Source organism: Alosa sapidissima, chromosome 2 (assembly GCF_018492685.1).
Source record: "Alosa sapidissima isolate fAloSap1 chromosome 2, fAloSap1.pri, whole genome shotgun sequence".
Taxonomy (NCBI): Eukaryota; Metazoa; Chordata; class Actinopteri; order Clupeiformes; family Clupeidae; genus Alosa; species Alosa sapidissima.
Window position 1 is genome coordinate 354380 of NC_055958.1, and position 17430 is coordinate 371809.

The following is a 17430-nucleotide window of genomic DNA, read 5'->3' on the forward strand; positions in this document are numbered from 1 at the left end:
AGTGTGAATTCCCTTTTTTGATAAGGGTTATTTTGTTTTCGTATTCAGCTTTGAACCAGATTAAAATACCCCCTGAATTTCTGCCATTTTTATGTGGCTTTGCTTGAGTGAGGGTAATGACATTTCTATATAGTTGTGTGGGCAATGAGCAGATTTATCTCTCCAAGTCTCTTAAAGTATAATGATATATGTTCTCAATACTAATACTAAAATCAGGGTTGGTTGTTTTACAACCAAAGACAGAGGAAAATAGTCCTTGAATATCCCAAGTACTTATTTAAAAAAAAAAGCTATTTTAGAATTTGAAAAGTTAGGTTGTGAATATTGCAATGAAGTTGGATCACATCATCTAGATGTCTAACTAAATGGATTTAAGATCTATATTGGTATCTATACAAAAGTATACTGTAGGAGAGTTTTGTAGTAGGACTACAATTAAATTAAACAGGAAATAAAAGAAAGTAGGGATGGAAAGGACAATTTAATTTTTAACTATTGAATTTTTTTTTCCAAAAGTATGAAAATAAATAAACAAATAAATCCTATGTAATTGGATGATATACCAATAGGAACTGACAGTTGTAGGTAATCATGTTCATTTTTGAAAAATATGAATCCATATGTCTTAGTACACACATGCACACACACTCACACACTCACAAATCAACATATAAACACCTACACAAATTACATATAGGTCTACCTATATGCATACAAACAATACAGCTAGACAAACACATACACTCAAAACAAATTTAGACACACAACACATATTTGATCATGCAAACAAAGATTACTCTCTCTCTGCAGGCGTGGCCTGCTCTCTCTCTCTCTCTCTCTCTCTCTCTCTCTCTCTCTCTCTCTCTCTCACCACCAGCCTGTAGTCTGTGCCCAGCATGTCCCTCTGGAGGCGTGGTGCTGCCATGCGGTCAAAGTGGGACACGATGAAGAGGGTGGCGGGCAGCCGCACCAGCGGGCACACCAGCACCGAGCCCCACAGGGCCCCGTACAGAACCCGCTGGCCCACCAGATGGCCCAGTCGACACAGCAGCGCGTCCGTCCTGCAGAGGAGGGGTAGGGGTGGGGGGAGGGAGAGAGGGAGGGATGGAGAGAGAGAGGGAGAGAGGGAGGGAGGTATGGAGGGAGGGAGAGATGGAGAGATGGAGCGAGGGAGAGGGAGGGAGGGAGAGAGAGGGGAAGGGGACAGATTGTTACCCAACACAGTGCTCCATATAGTAACACAGAAATGTGTGTGTGTGTGTGTGTGTGTGCATATGCGGGTGTGTGTGTAAAAGACATGACAACTACTAAATGCAACTACTAAATCCACTGTACATTGCAACACAAAAGTGCAAAGAGAGTGGAAGGCATAAACTTGTGTGTGTGTGTGTGTGTGTGTGTGTGTGTGTGTGTGTGTGTCTGTGTATGTGTGTGTGTGAGAGAGTGTGTTAGTGAGAGAAGGAGAGAAATGGAATTTTGGAATTTTGTTGGAGCGCAGAGTGCTTTTTAATTTAGAGACCAGAGCAGCCGCTCTGTTCCGCTCCAATTTGGCTCCGATAGCGCTCACCCCATGAGTCTAAGGCCCAAATCCACCCAGAATTCATCTCTTCCTAATGAAACCAAGACCGTTAAAGTTATAGGGCCTGCGAGCGTACTAGTCCTACCAAACAACTAGATACTAACAATGTAGAGCAAGAACAACCATCTGGTTACACTGTTCACTGTCCAGTCAGTAAAGATTCATTTTGGAATCGAAGAGGACACATTTCGCGGAGCAAAGAAAAACGTGAGCAATTTGAATATGCTTCATATCACGTAGAAGGCTGAAGTAAAACTTGGATGCTAAGCCTGTATTCTTTAGGCAATTAATCCCACTGATCTCTTTAGTTTTAAGCTTATGTGTATTGACGTTGCCAAGCTTGTAAGTTGTTGCACTATCGGTGTTGCATTATATTTTAAAATAAATGTTCTATGAGTGAAATTGTTGTTGTAGTGAGAACAGGCGTGCACAACTTCAAATCTCACAACAATTTCGGGTGCGAGTTACAAAGTGACAACTAAGAATAGAAAAACCGCACTCTCAAGTATTTTCTCTTTACTTATTTATTAATGCCACGTCCACAGACGCGTTTCGGCCTAAGCCATCGTCAGTGTATAGTGTGAAGACCAAAATGAATGTTTTTTTATCATTGAAGGGGTTAAGGGGTTACAGGTGAATCACATGAGGTCATCAGGTGAGCTGCATCATCAGTTGTGTAACATGTTGGCACACAAAAGACACAATACATCGGACTATAGTAAATCGACACATGCAAACCCTATCAAACAGTTGCCAAATTAAACAGCATAAATTGATTGAAGAAATAAAATGAAATATAATAATAGCCTAAATACAATTGATTGACACATTAAATAGGCTAAACAAAAAATACAAACATGCAAAATAGGATGATGGTGGCAATAGTGCACCCATCTTTTCAGTCCCTTCTCTAGCATCCTACGTGTTAATGCATTAATATTATAAGCAATTGATTTTTAAAAAAAATATCTATTATGCAAAAATAGAGAGAGCCCACCACATAGGCTATACATTACATGCAACCCACTTAAACCTAGTGAATAGATATGCATTACTAGTGGTGTAAATCGGAGCCTTCATGATGATTCAATACGATACCGATTTCTTAAGCCAGCGATTCAATCATTTTCGATACTTCAGAATTCCCCGCGATGCGATTCGATACGATACAATTCAATACTAGATATTTTTTTTAAGATTCAAATAAATCCACAAAAATAATACATAATTTGCCTTGAGAATACAGAAACAGTACAGTATTCACACATAATGTGTATGTTACACAATAGCAGTTGTGCTCAATGCACCGCAAATAGAACGGCAAATATAACAGTTACTGCATCTACATTTACAATAAAGTGCAAACAGATAAATTGTAATTAGAACAAAATAAAAAAATCTAATGCTTACAGTGCAGGTCTACTATGGCCGATTAGCCTATTCACTATTAAAAAAACAAAAAAACAAACAAAGACTGACCTCTACAGCTTACAGTTCAAGTACATCAACCCTGCACGTTTCTTTTATACAAAATTTTGAAAATATTATTTGCATTACAAGAGGTATTGGTCACACATCCTCTGCAGTATAGATGAACTGCAAATGGAACAGTTACTCCACAAAATCAGTTAAAGTGCAATAATAACAAAAAGTCTAGGAGATAAGCCTACAGCCCATTTACTACAAAATAAAAAAAAATGCATTTGCATTTTAGAAGAATGATGTATTTAGGTAATTAGAAGCATGGCTCATGGTTTGAGCTATAGCAGGGGCCTTGCAAATAGAACAGTTACTCAAAAAACAGTTTAGGTGTGCAGTAAGTAACAAAAGTCTAGAACATAATGCCTACAGCCCATTAATGGCAAAACAACCAAAAACATGGAGGCTGACCTCTACACTTCAATACTCTCAGTGGTGCTCCCTGACAGATTTTTCTTCAAGAAAATCAACTGGTCCACATGCTCAGAAGACAATACACTACGCTCTGAACGCTGTACTAAATACACGTTCTGATGGTACACTTGTACCAGGAATGCATAAGTATGTCTTGGCCAGGTCTGCCAGCTGAGGAAACTCAGCCTGGTGAGCTCTCCACCAATCTAACACCTTACCATCTAGGTTCAAAGATGCAACATCTCTGTACTTCCTAACTTCATCATGGGCTAGTTCTTTGGATGTTTTGTCTCTGACACTTGGGTCCTCAGTGCAGAAGGAGTTGCCAAAAAGGTCCTCCAATACCTTTGATTTCTTGGAAACAGGAGGGCATTCTAGAATGGCACAGAAATAAAAAAAATAAGACTTGATTGGTCGTGTGTTATTGTGATATATTGTATATATATCAAGTATGTCTACAATGTATGAATACATACCTTTAGTGGTTGCACCACACACCTCATTTAGCTCCATAGAAATCTGGCAAGGAGAGTGAGGAGATGTTTCCTCAGGCTGGGCCACTGACTCATTCTGTAACACATAAACGCAAAGTTAGTAAATAGCTAGAGTACTCAATGGAACAACGGGTTCATCAGTATTACTATTAAATTAAATTAAATTAAATTAAATTAAATTAAACACCATCACTAAATGAACCAAGATGAGAAACAACCTACCCTCTGTTCCTTCAGCGAGATTTTCAAAGGTTTGGTTTCTTCTCTCATCACCCAGGAAAGGAAGCTTTTGAATCGGGGGTCCAACGCAGCTGCTCGAAGTAAGAATGGTTCTTCGTCCACATATCGCTCTCTAAGATCATCAGACATGAGTCGTTTCATGTCTTTGATTAAGGGGGAGTCATCCGGTGCATATTCGAAATGCGTCAACAACTTCATTCGGAGAGGTGCGACGATGGACACAGTGGGTTGCTTCTCCTCGCACATCAGAGTGGTAGCAGCCTTTAGCGGGGCTAGCAGACTCACCATTTGCTCAGCAGCCAAGAGATCACTTTCACTGAGTGTGTGCACGTCACACAAGCCTTTTCTGACTTTCTTGTCGAGAAGTGTCGCCATCACCGCAGCTTGTTGTTCAAGAAATCGCTCCAACATCTCGAAAGAACTATTCCATCAGGTTTTCACGTCTGCTTTGAGCTTGTGGCGTGGAAGCCCCAGCAAACTTTGCTTCTCCTTCAAAACTGTGTTCCCAACTGCGCTGCGGTGAAAAAAACTCACAATTCTTCTCACGCGCCCTAAAAGCCTTTCTGTGGCAGCAATCTTCAGGCCAGCTTGTGTTGTCAGATTCAGTGTGTGCGCGAAGCACTTTATATGTGGTGATAACCCTGCCTCTACACCAGCTTTGATCATATTAGAAGCGTTGTTGGTGACGAGAGCCGGTGCCTTGTCCAATATACCCCATTCTTCACACGCACTTCTCAGAACCTGCCCGATATTAACTCCTGAATGAGTGTCTCCCAAGACACGAGTCTGTAAAACATGGTTTTTCATTTGCCATTTGTTGTCAATGAAATGACACGTTACAGTGATGTAGGACTCCGTTGTGCACGAAGTCCATCCATCTGAAGTTATGGCTACTCGCTCTGCACTCATCATACCCTGAATAACTTCATCACGAACTTTGGTGTAGAAGTTCGGAATGTAGGACTCGCTGAAATGTTGCAGTGAGGGGATGTTGTACCTCGGCTCAAGAATTTCGAGCAGGTATCTAAAGCCTTCGTTTTCTACGACGCAATAGGGCCTCATGTCTTTGCATATGAAAAACGCAATGCCTTTGGTGATGTTTTTTGCTCTTTTTGAAGTGCTCGACAACTTTGGGGGAAAAAACGTTGTCAGTGATGTGGCGGGCGTGGAAGCCGGTGTTCTTTCTTTACATTCGCCATCAATACCATGGCACCTTCTCAGGTGTGCAGATAGATTCGACGTATTGCCGCAGTATCTTCTCACACTGACAGTCTTTCTCAAACGGCAACATCTCTTACCACTGCTCCTTCTGTTTTTCTAAAGCCAAAATGCTTCCACACCCATGACTTGGCGCCGACTGGAGTGTGTAACACTTCACTTTCATTGCCAGCTCGCTCTGACGGTTCCATCGCTCTTGAAAGTCAGACTCAACTGAGTGATAGATAGACTGTGAAACTTAAGTAACGCGTGTGAAGTGGAAGACAATAATGAGGTTAGCGCCACCCGCAGCTTAGGAGTAGGTTGTACGCTTATGTTGGAGCGGATACTGAAAATAGCAAGTAAGGCTAACAGACAGGGGGCAAAATAAACACATTAATCGATGCATCGATACGAATCGATTAATATTTACACCCCTATGCATTACACAAAGATCATAGAAAATCACAAGAAGCAATTTAAAACCAGTTCTTCATTTAAGCCATTAGGGTGTACTGTTTTAAGCGTATAGATCCAGAAGGCCTCGATGCCTTGAAATTTCAAGGTACAGACGTCGTGCCCAGATTCATTAAAGTGTCTTGCCACAGATGACTTAATGTCATGATTATGTATGTTGCTTTTGTGTTCATTTATTCTTATTCTTAATTCTCTTTTTGTTTTACCAAAATAACAGAACCCGCATGGGCATTTCAGTAAGTAGACGACAAAGGATGTGCAACAAGTGATTCTCCCCCTCACAGAGAACGACTTGCCGGTCCGTGGATGTAAAAAAGAGTTGCCTTTAATCATCGCATTACAGTTAACGCAACTCCTGCAAGGGAAGTTGCCAGGATCGAGAGTTGTAAGCCAATTAGTTGGCGGAGTAAAAGAGTCAGCTCTCACCAAAAAGTGGACGCCGATCTGTGGGTCACTAGATAGAACATGCCAATGTTTTTTTGACTATGGACTTAATCTCACCCGAAAGGGGTGAAAAAGTTGTGGATAAGACAACACAATTATCTGAAGTGGCTTCTTTTTTCTTAAAAAGTGATTCTCGTTAAGTTAAGTTTTCTAAGTTAAGTTTTCTAAGGTGACAATTCAGCTTATAGATTATTTCTCCCTCTTTTAAATTGGAGTGAGTGTGGAGCGATTTCACTGGAGCGGGAGGATTTTGAAGTGGAGCGGGGAGCGAAATTGAGCGGAGCGGCCTGACGCGAATTTGAGCGGAGGAGCAGCCGAGTGAACAGCCACCTGAGCGAGGAGCGGCCGAGTGGACAGCCACCTGAGCGTGGAGCGGCCGAGTGAACAGCCACCTGAGCGAGGAGCGGCCGAGTGGACAGCCACCTGAGCGAGGAGCGGCCGAGTGAACAGCCACCTGAGCGAGGAGCGGCCGGCCACCTGAGCGAGGAGCGGCCGGCCACCTGAGCGAGGAGCGGCCGAGTGGACAGCCACCTGAGCGAGGAGCGGGATATTGGCCCCACTCAGCTCCGCTCACTAGCTCTGGTGTGTATCAGTGTTGTGTGTTGTGTTGTATAAAGCATACCTGTCGTAGACCTCCAGTCCCTCCTCGAGGCCGGGCAACAGGCCCATGGTGAAGGCCTGTAGGCTGGGCAACAGCGCCCTCTGCAGGGGGAGGAAGTAGCGCTCGTACAGACCCAGCAGCACCGGCTTCACTGCCATCGCAGCATGACTCAGCAGAGGGAACAGCCCCGAGCTGCAACACACGCACACGCGCACGCACGCACACGCGCACGCACACGCACACACACACACACACACACACACACGCGCACGCACGCACACGCGCACGCACACGCACATATGCACACGCACGCACGCACGCACACATGCACACGCACACACACACACATATCAATTCTAATGTCACAGATAGTAGTGTCCTCTTCTTTTACGATACACACACACACAAATTTCTTTGCGTATTTACGATGTCTGATGCACACACGCGCGCACACACACACGTGCACACACACACACACACACACACACACACACACACACACACCTGTAGATGAAGAGGTCCCTGGCGAGCCATTTGGTGCCGATGATCTTGAAGATGATCTCGTAGGTCTCGAGGGCCTTGAGGTGGACGCCACTGGGCAGGGCGGGGTGCAGACACTGGGCCAGACGCTTCCCGATGACCAGACGCCGCGGCAGCAGAGAGTATTTCAGGTTACTCTGCAGGGCCTGGACGGAGAGAGGGGGGGCAATGTAAGTATAGTAATGCACGTGACTTGACTCTTTCATCACACACACACACACACACAACAGTAACTCAATGTTTGCTGAAACAGCATGTAGGTCAGATCCACCTAGATACACAAAGCAAACACAACCATCCGAATAGTAAGCAGAGCAGTGTCATACCAGACTCATATGGCCAGCAGACCCTCAGTAATACTCAACAGCTATCAATCAGGTCCTCAGTGACACTCTTCAGATGACCGATAGACACTCAAGACATGAGCTCACGCCTCTCAACTACAAGCGGTCATGTCTACTAACTATGGATGTGTTAATATCAACTACAAGCGGTCATGTCTACTAACTATGGATGTGTTAATATCCACACAAATGGCTAGCAACTCATAATTAGGTAACTGTCAAGAACGTTATTCACATCAGGTAACTGTCAAGAAGGTTATTCACATCAGGTAACTGTCAAGAAGGTTAACTGTCAGGAGGTCCTGTTAGCTCATGCTGGCTGTGCTCTAGTACAGATAAGGTGTGTGGGGAAGCTTCTATCAGCAGCAAGGCCTGCAAAAGCCTCCGTGCTTTATGGCATTATCACCCGGAGAGAAGAAATACTCTTTTCTGATTGGCTGGCGGGGTGGCTTTTAATTCTGAATAACAGGACACTTATGAAGTAGATCTGCTAAAAAAAAGTTTAATCAGCCATGGCCTACTGGTTAGCACTTCGGACCTGTAACCGGAGGGTTGCCGGTTCGAGCCCCGACCAGTAGGCACGGCTAAAGTGCCCTTGAGCAAGGCACCTAACCCCTCACTGCTCCCCGAGCGCCGCTGTTGTTGCAGGCAGCTCACTGCGCCGGGATTAGTGTGTGCTTCACCTCACCGTGTGTACACTATGTGCTGTGTGTGTTTCACTAATTCACGGATTGGGATAAATGCAGAGACCAAATTTCCCTCACGGGATCAAAAAAATCGCCTTTCCATATCAATGCTTATGAATAGTAACTATAACAACGATAGTAGGACAACGGTTGAGCCTGGAGGCAGGCTTCGCAACAATGGAATCAACTGTAAACAAGCTAACTGTCCATGCTATCAATGTTATAGAGCCAACGAAAGTTGTACAACAAGCTGAACTAGTGAGCTTCTTTTTAAACAAAACCGCGTGTTTCCTTTGCTTTACAGTGGCAACCGGGTGATACGCGGGATAACGGCCTTCAAGGTGTGTCGGGCGGAGTTTTTTGCCCCTCGCCCTCGTCCATTAATTCCGTATAACAGGACACCTTGGCGGCTGTTATCCCTTACGTGACAAATGTGCATTACATTCATGGCCACAGGTAATAGCCAGGAACTCTAAAGCAGATTCTAGATTATGGACCAAGACATACTGTAGTGGGTTAAGGTGACACACACACACACACACACACACACACGCACACACACGCACACACACTCAGACGCACACACACTCAGACGCACACACACTCAGACGCACACACTCAGACACTCAGACACACACACTCAGACACATACACACACAATCAGATACACACGCTAAAAATGTATGAAACTGTTCCTGTTGACAAGGTAAGATTGATGATTCTGATAGCATACTTTCTTCTTCTGATGACCATGATAGATCTTTTATGACTGGTGCATTTAACTAGTGAAGTTCTAGATATGCATTGGGCGTACACTGTGCATATTATGCTTCCATCACCAAATTAATACATTCCAGAGTCCAGGTACTTCCTGTGTATTCATTCCAGAGTCCAGGTACTTCCTGTGTATTCATTATTACAGGCACAAGATCTCCTGATCTGTGAGCTACTGTACACTGTAAAAGAGCCATGAAAGGTGTGATGATTCCTGGTCGATCTTTCAGTGCTCACGGTGTCTCATGAGGAGCATGAGGTATGCTCACTACAGAGGACAAACATACCCTGTGTCTCTCAGCATGAGATTCAGCATGAGATACAGTATGCAGATACAGTATGCTCACTTCAGCTCTCACACAAGGAGGAACAGAGAGGTCCCCACTTCTCCATTCACAAGGTCACGTGCTGCACTCTACAAATCCCAACTTCCTGTGCTGTTTACAGTTAATGCAACAAAAAGAGAGAAGTGTGTGTGTAAGAGGGTGATCATTATCAGTTATCCTCATAAATATGCATAAAGTCTTTAAGAAAGCTTGCGGTAGTTATGGCTTCCTGATTTCTAAGAATGTGTGCACTATGGCATTAATAGAGAATGATAGAAGTGCGTTCATGCCCACTGAAACATCTGAGTGACTGTATGCATGTCTCTTTAAGTACATTAGTCATACTTCTAAGTATGCAATAATGACTCATATAGAACATAATGACTCATATAGAATATGTTTGTCCACTGTAAACATCACCACTACTCATCTCTCTTGTGCCATGATGTCACCATACACACAAACCCATCATTCACATTCACATTCACATCACACACACACACAAAGACAATATCAGCATAGACATCATCAATGATTCATCTTTCACGCCAAGTCACCCCTTCTTCTTGTCCACTAGGTCAATTGGTGACCTGACATTACCCACAATCCCCTTCTTCTTGTCCACTAGGTCAATTGGTGACCTGACATTACCCACAATCCCCTTGTCACCTTGTTCAGCTTGCCCAGGGACGAGATGAGGTCGGCCCATTCGCTCGACGACTCAAAGTTCCGCAGCGCCTTCTCGATGACCGCCGCGTAGCTGCGGTAGCGGTAGTCGTTGAGCAGCTCCGCCTCCTCAGGATCCATGATGCTTCAGTCCAATCCCAGCATGCTTAGCGGGCACCTGCAGGGGTGGACAACAAGCAGATGAGGTCACTTCCTCCTGCCCCACAGCATGACATCATCGGTTTTAAAAACATCTGCTGACGCCAGCGAGCAACAAGCAAGATGAATATGCATTCATTTGGCACTCTTCCAAGCACAGTGCCACACACACACACACAGGAGTAATGGCTTCTACAAAATGACTCATCCTCAGTCATCACAATGCATCCTAGAGCCCTTATAGGTTCTATATGCTGCCTACTGTGTGTGTGTGTGTGTGTGTTCTCCACAATCTGAGACACAGAACAGAACAAAGAACCTTTTGAAATAGCACCTTCACGTTCACCTAACTCTCCCCCCATCCATATGACTGGTATGTACAGTGTGTGTGTGTGTGTGTAAGTGTGTGTGTGTGTAAGTGTGTGTGTGTGTAAGTGGTATGGCGGCCTGTGTTTATGGATGACAAAGAGTCTTAGAGGGCAAAAGAGAGAGAGAAATTCAATGTGAATCAATGTAAATCAATGTGATTCTTGTTTCGCCCATTCAGCTGTGTCCCTGGAGATAAACAAACATTAGGTAAAGCACACACACACACACACACACTACATAATTCATATATTTTTATTAATAAAAAAAAAAAACATCACATGATACCGTCATGCATGCATGCCTACACACACACATATATAGGATAAATCATTTAATTAACACACACACACACACACACACATGCTGCAGGAGTGCTCACTGTCTCGTGGACACACAGCTCCCCGCACGTGGCTGAGCCTTCCAGCAGAGCCAGCCGACACACACACACACACACACACACACACACACACACACACAGGAGATTACACTGAAAATGTAATTAACCAGTCAAGTCGAGCCAGACCCGCGTGCGCACACACACACACACACACACACACACACACAGGACAAGAGCCTAGATTATAGCTCTCTACTGGAAAGCAGAGACATCTGTTCAATCTAAGCTAGTAGCGTAAGACCCTCCCTCCCTCACACACACACACTTTTTTTTCTCTGTTTTTCTCACAGATAGATTTTTCTATCATATCAGAAAAAAGAACATCTAGAGATTTGACACAAGGTTGCATACACGTGCCTCTCATCCAATACACACACACGCACACGAGAGAGAGAGAGAGAGAGAGAGAGAGAGACAGAGAGAGAGAGACAGAGAGAGAGAGACAGAGAGAGAAAGAGGGAGCATCAGCAGACTGTGCTATCTGCTGCAAACATAACAAAAATCAATCCTGCATTAGATTTCCAGATGACCAAGCATTCTCTCTCTCCATCCCGCCCTCCATCTCTCCCTCTTTGTCCTAAAAACATGTATAAATTAACAGTTAATGTGGTTCTTGTATAATATTCCTGTTCACACAGCTCTGAGGGCCACTGGCTTACCTTTTAGGCACACCCGGCCCAGATTGGTTCTGGATCTGAAGACCTTTGCTAGACCTGTGCTAGACCTGTGCAAGACCTGTGCAAGACCCCTACTAAACCCACACTAAATCTATGCCAACCTCGCACTAACCCCATGCTAAATTTAGGGCTGCGTGATATGACCAAAATGACCATCTCAATACAGCTTACTTCATATCCAGTTAGCACTACCACGTTAAAGATCCTCTGCTACACCCACACTTAGCCCATACCAGACCCATGCTACACCCACACTTAGCCCATACCAGATCCATGCTACACCCGTGCTTACCCCATACCAGACCCGTGCTACACCCACGCTTAGTCCATACCAGACCCTTGCTACACTGATGCCATACTAGACAGAGAAGCCCATGTTCCACATGAGTCATGCCTATTGCTCAAAACAAGCAGCCATGTTTTTATTGTGTATATCTCCACATACATTTCTACTACAGCAGCAATAGACATGACTGATATGTCAGCTGTATTCAATAGAAATATCATATGTAGCTTCAAATATGTTGATTAATCTCTCATTGTCTCCTTCTGTCCTCATCATCTTGAAACTACAATAACCCCCTCAGACACACACACACACACACACACACTTTTAGTAGACAATCTTATTTGTTCATGATTAGCACCTCCTCCAAAGTCCCCCCTCCCCCAACCCCCTGAATGCACACACAGAATTAGCAGAAATCATCTAATGCACCCACACACACCACACCACACACACCCAAACAAACTGCAGTATAATCATCTTATCTATGTACTCCATCTCCCAAACAAACCCCAACACCCTTCAGACATTAACAAATTAAATGGTTTGCACCTGGATATGGAGAGCCCCTTTAGTCATATTTACATCTTTCCTCCTCACTACTCAGGAGTTTTTGAGATTTTTTTTTGCGAACAGTCGCGCACGCATGCACGCACGCATGCACGCACGCACGCACGCACGCGCGCGCACGCACGGGCGCGCGCACACACACGCACACACACACACACACACACACACACACACACACACACACACACACACACACACACACACACACACACCCCTCAACATAACTAGGTGTAGTATAACATTCAATGTCGAGATCAAACATCCCACATCCTGACACACACACACAAATATGCTTATACATGTAACACACATAACATGACATGGTTTAGTACCTGACCCACAGAGGCCTGCTAGCATGCTAGCCACTAGTGTTCCACAGCTCTGCTAGCATGCTAGCTGCTAGCCACTAGTGTTCCACAGCTCTGCTAGCATGCTAGCTGCTAGCCACTAGTGTTCCACAGCTCTGCTGCCCCCTCCTCAGACCTGTCTCACCCATGGAGGTATTATATATAACTGTCTCACCTAATAAGTCAGCTGACTGGACCATGACACCACTAGGGTCAAAAGGTCAAATTTCACAGTGAAAGCAAACATCCAAGCAACACAGAGGCAAAGAAACGCACACACTTACATATCATTTCTGAGTGCTCAGATCTTAAGCTCCTATTGCATAACTAATTTGTCTGCTCTCAGTGTGTGTGTGTGTGTGTGTGTGGTGTTCTCAATTCTTCTCAATATAATAAGTGCACTTGTATATGGCTCAGAATGCGTCAGGCACTGAATTTAGTCAGAATAACGTCATATGAAACCACTTAAAATCAATACAACGCAGCTTCAGCCCGAAATAGAAAACCGGATTTTGAAATACTGAAGTGCATTGGTGACGTTCATTGTTGGCTCATGAATAAGGTGGATACATTATCTTCCTGAGATCAAGCTGTATAGACGCCCCTACACTTTAGGAAAGGACAACGAGCATCCTGTCTGTCTGTAAGAGTAGGCCCTCTCTTCTGCCCTCTCTTCTGCAATGTTATCATTAAATGTGACACAAAGAAAAACGGAAAAACGTCATTCTCATGGTCATTGTGAACTTTGATGTTTCTCTGCTCAAAAATAATAATAATAAATCTACATAATGTGTGTGTGTGTGTGTGTGTGTGTGTGTGTGTGTGTGTGTGTGTGTGTGTGCACCTTCACTGCAGCAGAAACTGTCTGAGCATGGCTGTAGGGTGAGTGTAGACAATATGACGATGCCTTTTATAGCCACACACACACACACTCTGAGTCAGCCCTAATCAATACAGTGTCTCTCTTTTCCTCTCTCTCTCTCTCACACACACACAAACACACACAATCAATCTATCAGGTCAATTAAAGCCCAAAGAGGTCATTTCTCAGTATCATATCAGCACTGTCTGCATTCCACCGCAGGAGGAAGAGATCAATATTACTGTGAACACACAGAGAGAGAGAGAGAGAGAGAGAGAGAGAGGGAGAGAGAGAGAGCGAGAGAGCGGTGATGAAAATGTCTACGTGACCCATGACGAATGAACTGCCTACAAGACTGCTACCACACTATCCACATTCACACCCACGCATGCAATACATACGTCAAGAACATGTTCTGAAGTAGAGTAGAGTGTTCCACTAAGCTTCACCCTGTGTGCAGTAGAGTAGAGTGTTCCACTAAGCTTCACCCTGTGTGCAGTAGAGTAGAGTGTTCCGCTAAGCTTCACCCTGTGTGCAGTAGAGTAGAGTGTTCCTCTAAGCTTCACCCTGTGTGCAGTAGAGTGTTCCGCTAAGCTTCACCCTGTGTGCAGTAGAGTAGAGTGTTCCGCTAAGCTTCACCCTCTGTGCAGTAGAGTAGAGTGTTCCGCTAAGCTTCACCCTGTGTGCAGTAGAGTGTTCCACTAAGCTTCACCCTCTGTGCAGTAGAGTAGAGTGTTCCGCTAAGCTTCACCCTGTGTGCAGTAGAGTGTTCCACTAAGCTTCACCCTCTGTGCAGTAGAGTAGAGTGTTCCGCTAAGCTTCACCCTGTGTGCAGTAGAGTGTTCCACTAAGCTTCACCCTCTGTGCAGTGCAGATATTCTTTGTCAGTGTGATTTTATTCGCGCTGCTAGGCAGCCTGGATTCCAGGGACACGATTTTCACCTCAACGAAGGAACCAATCACAGAATGGAGGGGGGACAGCAAGACGATGACAACATCTACAGTATGCGACATGCAACTACAGCACGTACATACGCATTTGATAGACATTCGTAGTGCCCAATAAACGGCTCTGAGCATTCGTAAACCACGTCTCAAATACGAGAAAATTAATGTGTAGTTCCCAGACACCATCTCAATGAGATGAGGTCTGGTGTTAGCCAGGCTACCATTTATCATCACCAGAGTACAACTCTGTCATCATTGACCAGAGAGAGTGATAAACTGGTAAATCTGCATCATACTGTATAGTCTAGGTTTGGATGAGCGTCTTCTAAATGGATGTCAATGTACAAATCAGGACACAGTGGTGGAGAGTCATACCTTTTGATATGAACGCCTCTGTGACCTTTCAGGAGAGGGCCATACATGTGTGTGTGTGTGTGTGTGTGTGTGTGTGTGTGTGTGTGTGTGTGTGTGTGTGTGCCGCCTCTGTGTATAGGTTTTATTTCATATGTGGCACCTTACTGGCTGTCCTAGAGCTTTTTGTGTGATCTGGTGCTTGGGTCAGTCCTTTCCTCTGTGTCTCTATCCTGACCCTTGCATGGCATATGCAATGAAACCTACACAGAGGCCGCACATGGCGGCCTGACCCAGGGGCACGTGCCAGCACAGACACCGAGAGCTGAAGCGCTGGAGGTTGGGGGAGATCGGCTCAAACGCTGCATTACATAATGGAGTTGGCCAGACTTTGGCAAATGCCACTCACAGTAGCTCAGGACTCTGGGATACACACACACACACACACACACACACACACACACACAGACACACACACACAATATTGGACACTGGAGTAATAACAATAATACATGCATGCTGAGGTTTGTACTGAACTGAATGGAACTGAAATGGACCGGCAGCCAAAGAGATGGGCAGAGCTACAGTGTAGGGGAAGGAGAGGAGAGGAGAGGGCAGAGCTAGGAGAGGAGAGGAGAGGAGGGGAGAGCAGAGGACAGAGCTAGGAGAGGAGTGGAGAGGAGAGGACAGAGCTAGGAGAGGAGGGGAGAGCAGAGGACAGAGCTAGGAGAGGAGTGGAGAGGAGAAGAGAGGACAGAGCTAGGAGAGGAGATGAGAGGAGGGGAGAGGAGAGGAGAGGAGAGGACAGAGCTAGGAGAGGAGATGAGAGGAGAGGAGAGGAGGGGAGAGCAGAGGACAGAGCTTAAGAGAAGGCAGACTGAGTAAGGCCATGTAAGCCCCAGCGCTTACACCAGCACTTAGGCTAAACACACACACGTCATGTACAATTAAGCAAACACACACCTGCTCATTTACACCCATAGAACCATAGCACACAGGGGACCACAGAGACTTAATTCACATCTCTTACTCCATCACCATCCATCGCCTTAGCTTCACTGGCCACCTCATTCTCATGACTCATTCTCTGTCAGAATGGCAGAGCAATATGTGTGTGTGAGAGAGAGAGAGAGAGAGATTGTTACACTGTTTTGTTTTGCACGTTGGCAACACTGTAGGCTACACCTACAGTCTAATAAAGCAACACTGAAATTGAGAGAGAGAAAAAAAATGTGTGAAGACAAAAGGAAAGATGTGTGCGTGAGAGACAGCGAGGGAGGCGAGAAGACACATTTGAGCAAAATTCAAAGAGGAAGCGAACCTCCCTGAGAGAAACACAACACTATTCTAAGCCATAAACGAGCCTCTTTGTTTTTGCCGTTCATCCATCAGCTGGTAGGGGAAGCACGAGGCAACACCCGCTGCAATCAAAGGAGAACTCAACCGTAACCGTACAGTAGCCTAGCTACGGTTACGTCACGGTGCATCGCCCCTGTCTATGTTTCATGCACGTCCAAAGTCTTACGCGGAGACATCGTTATATTAAATATTAACAGTAACCAAGGCTACTGTGCAATGTATTACATCAAGAGAGACATTACAGACGCCAATGCACAAACATAGTTGTAAAGGTGTGATATATGTTTGCCAGTCAGCTGATGGGCTTGCTATGACACTGCAGGTTATTCAGGTGCTTGCTTTAAACGATGGCAAATAATTCTGTCATAAAAATGAAGAAAATGATCATCCGTAATTAACGCGCCAAACGCATTATTATTTTCGCGACTAGTCATGGGTGTTTAGCACACACGCGCATAGGCTACACACAAGACTTACCAACAGCGATGAGATGAGATGGCCCGATTATCTCGAATAAAGCAATTAATTAAGGTGTGATCTTGCTCTCTCGGTTGTATCAATATTCTTCGCCGAGGGATGAATAACTTTCCGATTGCCAAATCTGACAGTGCACCCACCGTTACAAGTAGTAGGATTGCAAAAGAATCACAATCAAATGGACTGCAACACTTTTCTACCGTGAAACCTCGGTACTTCGATCATGTCGTCTGCTGTCCCTGAAAATGTGCTGCACTGTCCAGTAAACACTCAGCTGATTCCGTCCAAGAGAGGGACACTGACCTGAACACTTCCTGATGGGCGATGAGAGCGGCACAAGTAGTCAGCCTTGCGGGGGGGCGTTGTG

General features: G+C 44.9%; 2 protein-coding genes across 2 annotated transcripts in view; both read right to left on the reverse strand.

Moving 5' to 3' along the window:
• Positions 1-17342, reverse strand: part of dop1b (DOP1 leucine zipper like protein B) — an 83862-nt gene extending 66520 nt beyond the window's left edge. Inside the window, 5 exon segments of the mRNA XM_042066614.1 lie at positions 830-1061; positions 6947-7117; positions 7430-7611; positions 10265-10439; positions 17064-17342. Coding sequence (XP_041922548.1) covers positions 830-1061; positions 6947-7117; positions 7430-7611; positions 10265-10402 — 723 coding nt within the window. The 5' untranslated portion in view covers positions 10403-10439; positions 17064-17342.
• LOC121694800 (zinc finger BED domain-containing protein 4-like) lies at positions 2095-6727 on the reverse strand. The gene is made up of 3 exons (XM_042075149.1): positions 4189-6727; positions 3949-4042; positions 2095-3846 (listed from the first exon to the last, which is right to left on the reverse strand). Exons 1-3 carry the CDS (start codon positions 4615-4617, stop codon positions 3557-3559), a joined length of 813 nt encoding a protein of 270 aa, XP_041931083.1. The 5' UTR covers positions 4618-6727; the 3' UTR covers positions 2095-3556.
• Positions 17343-17430: the final 88 nt, after the last annotated feature.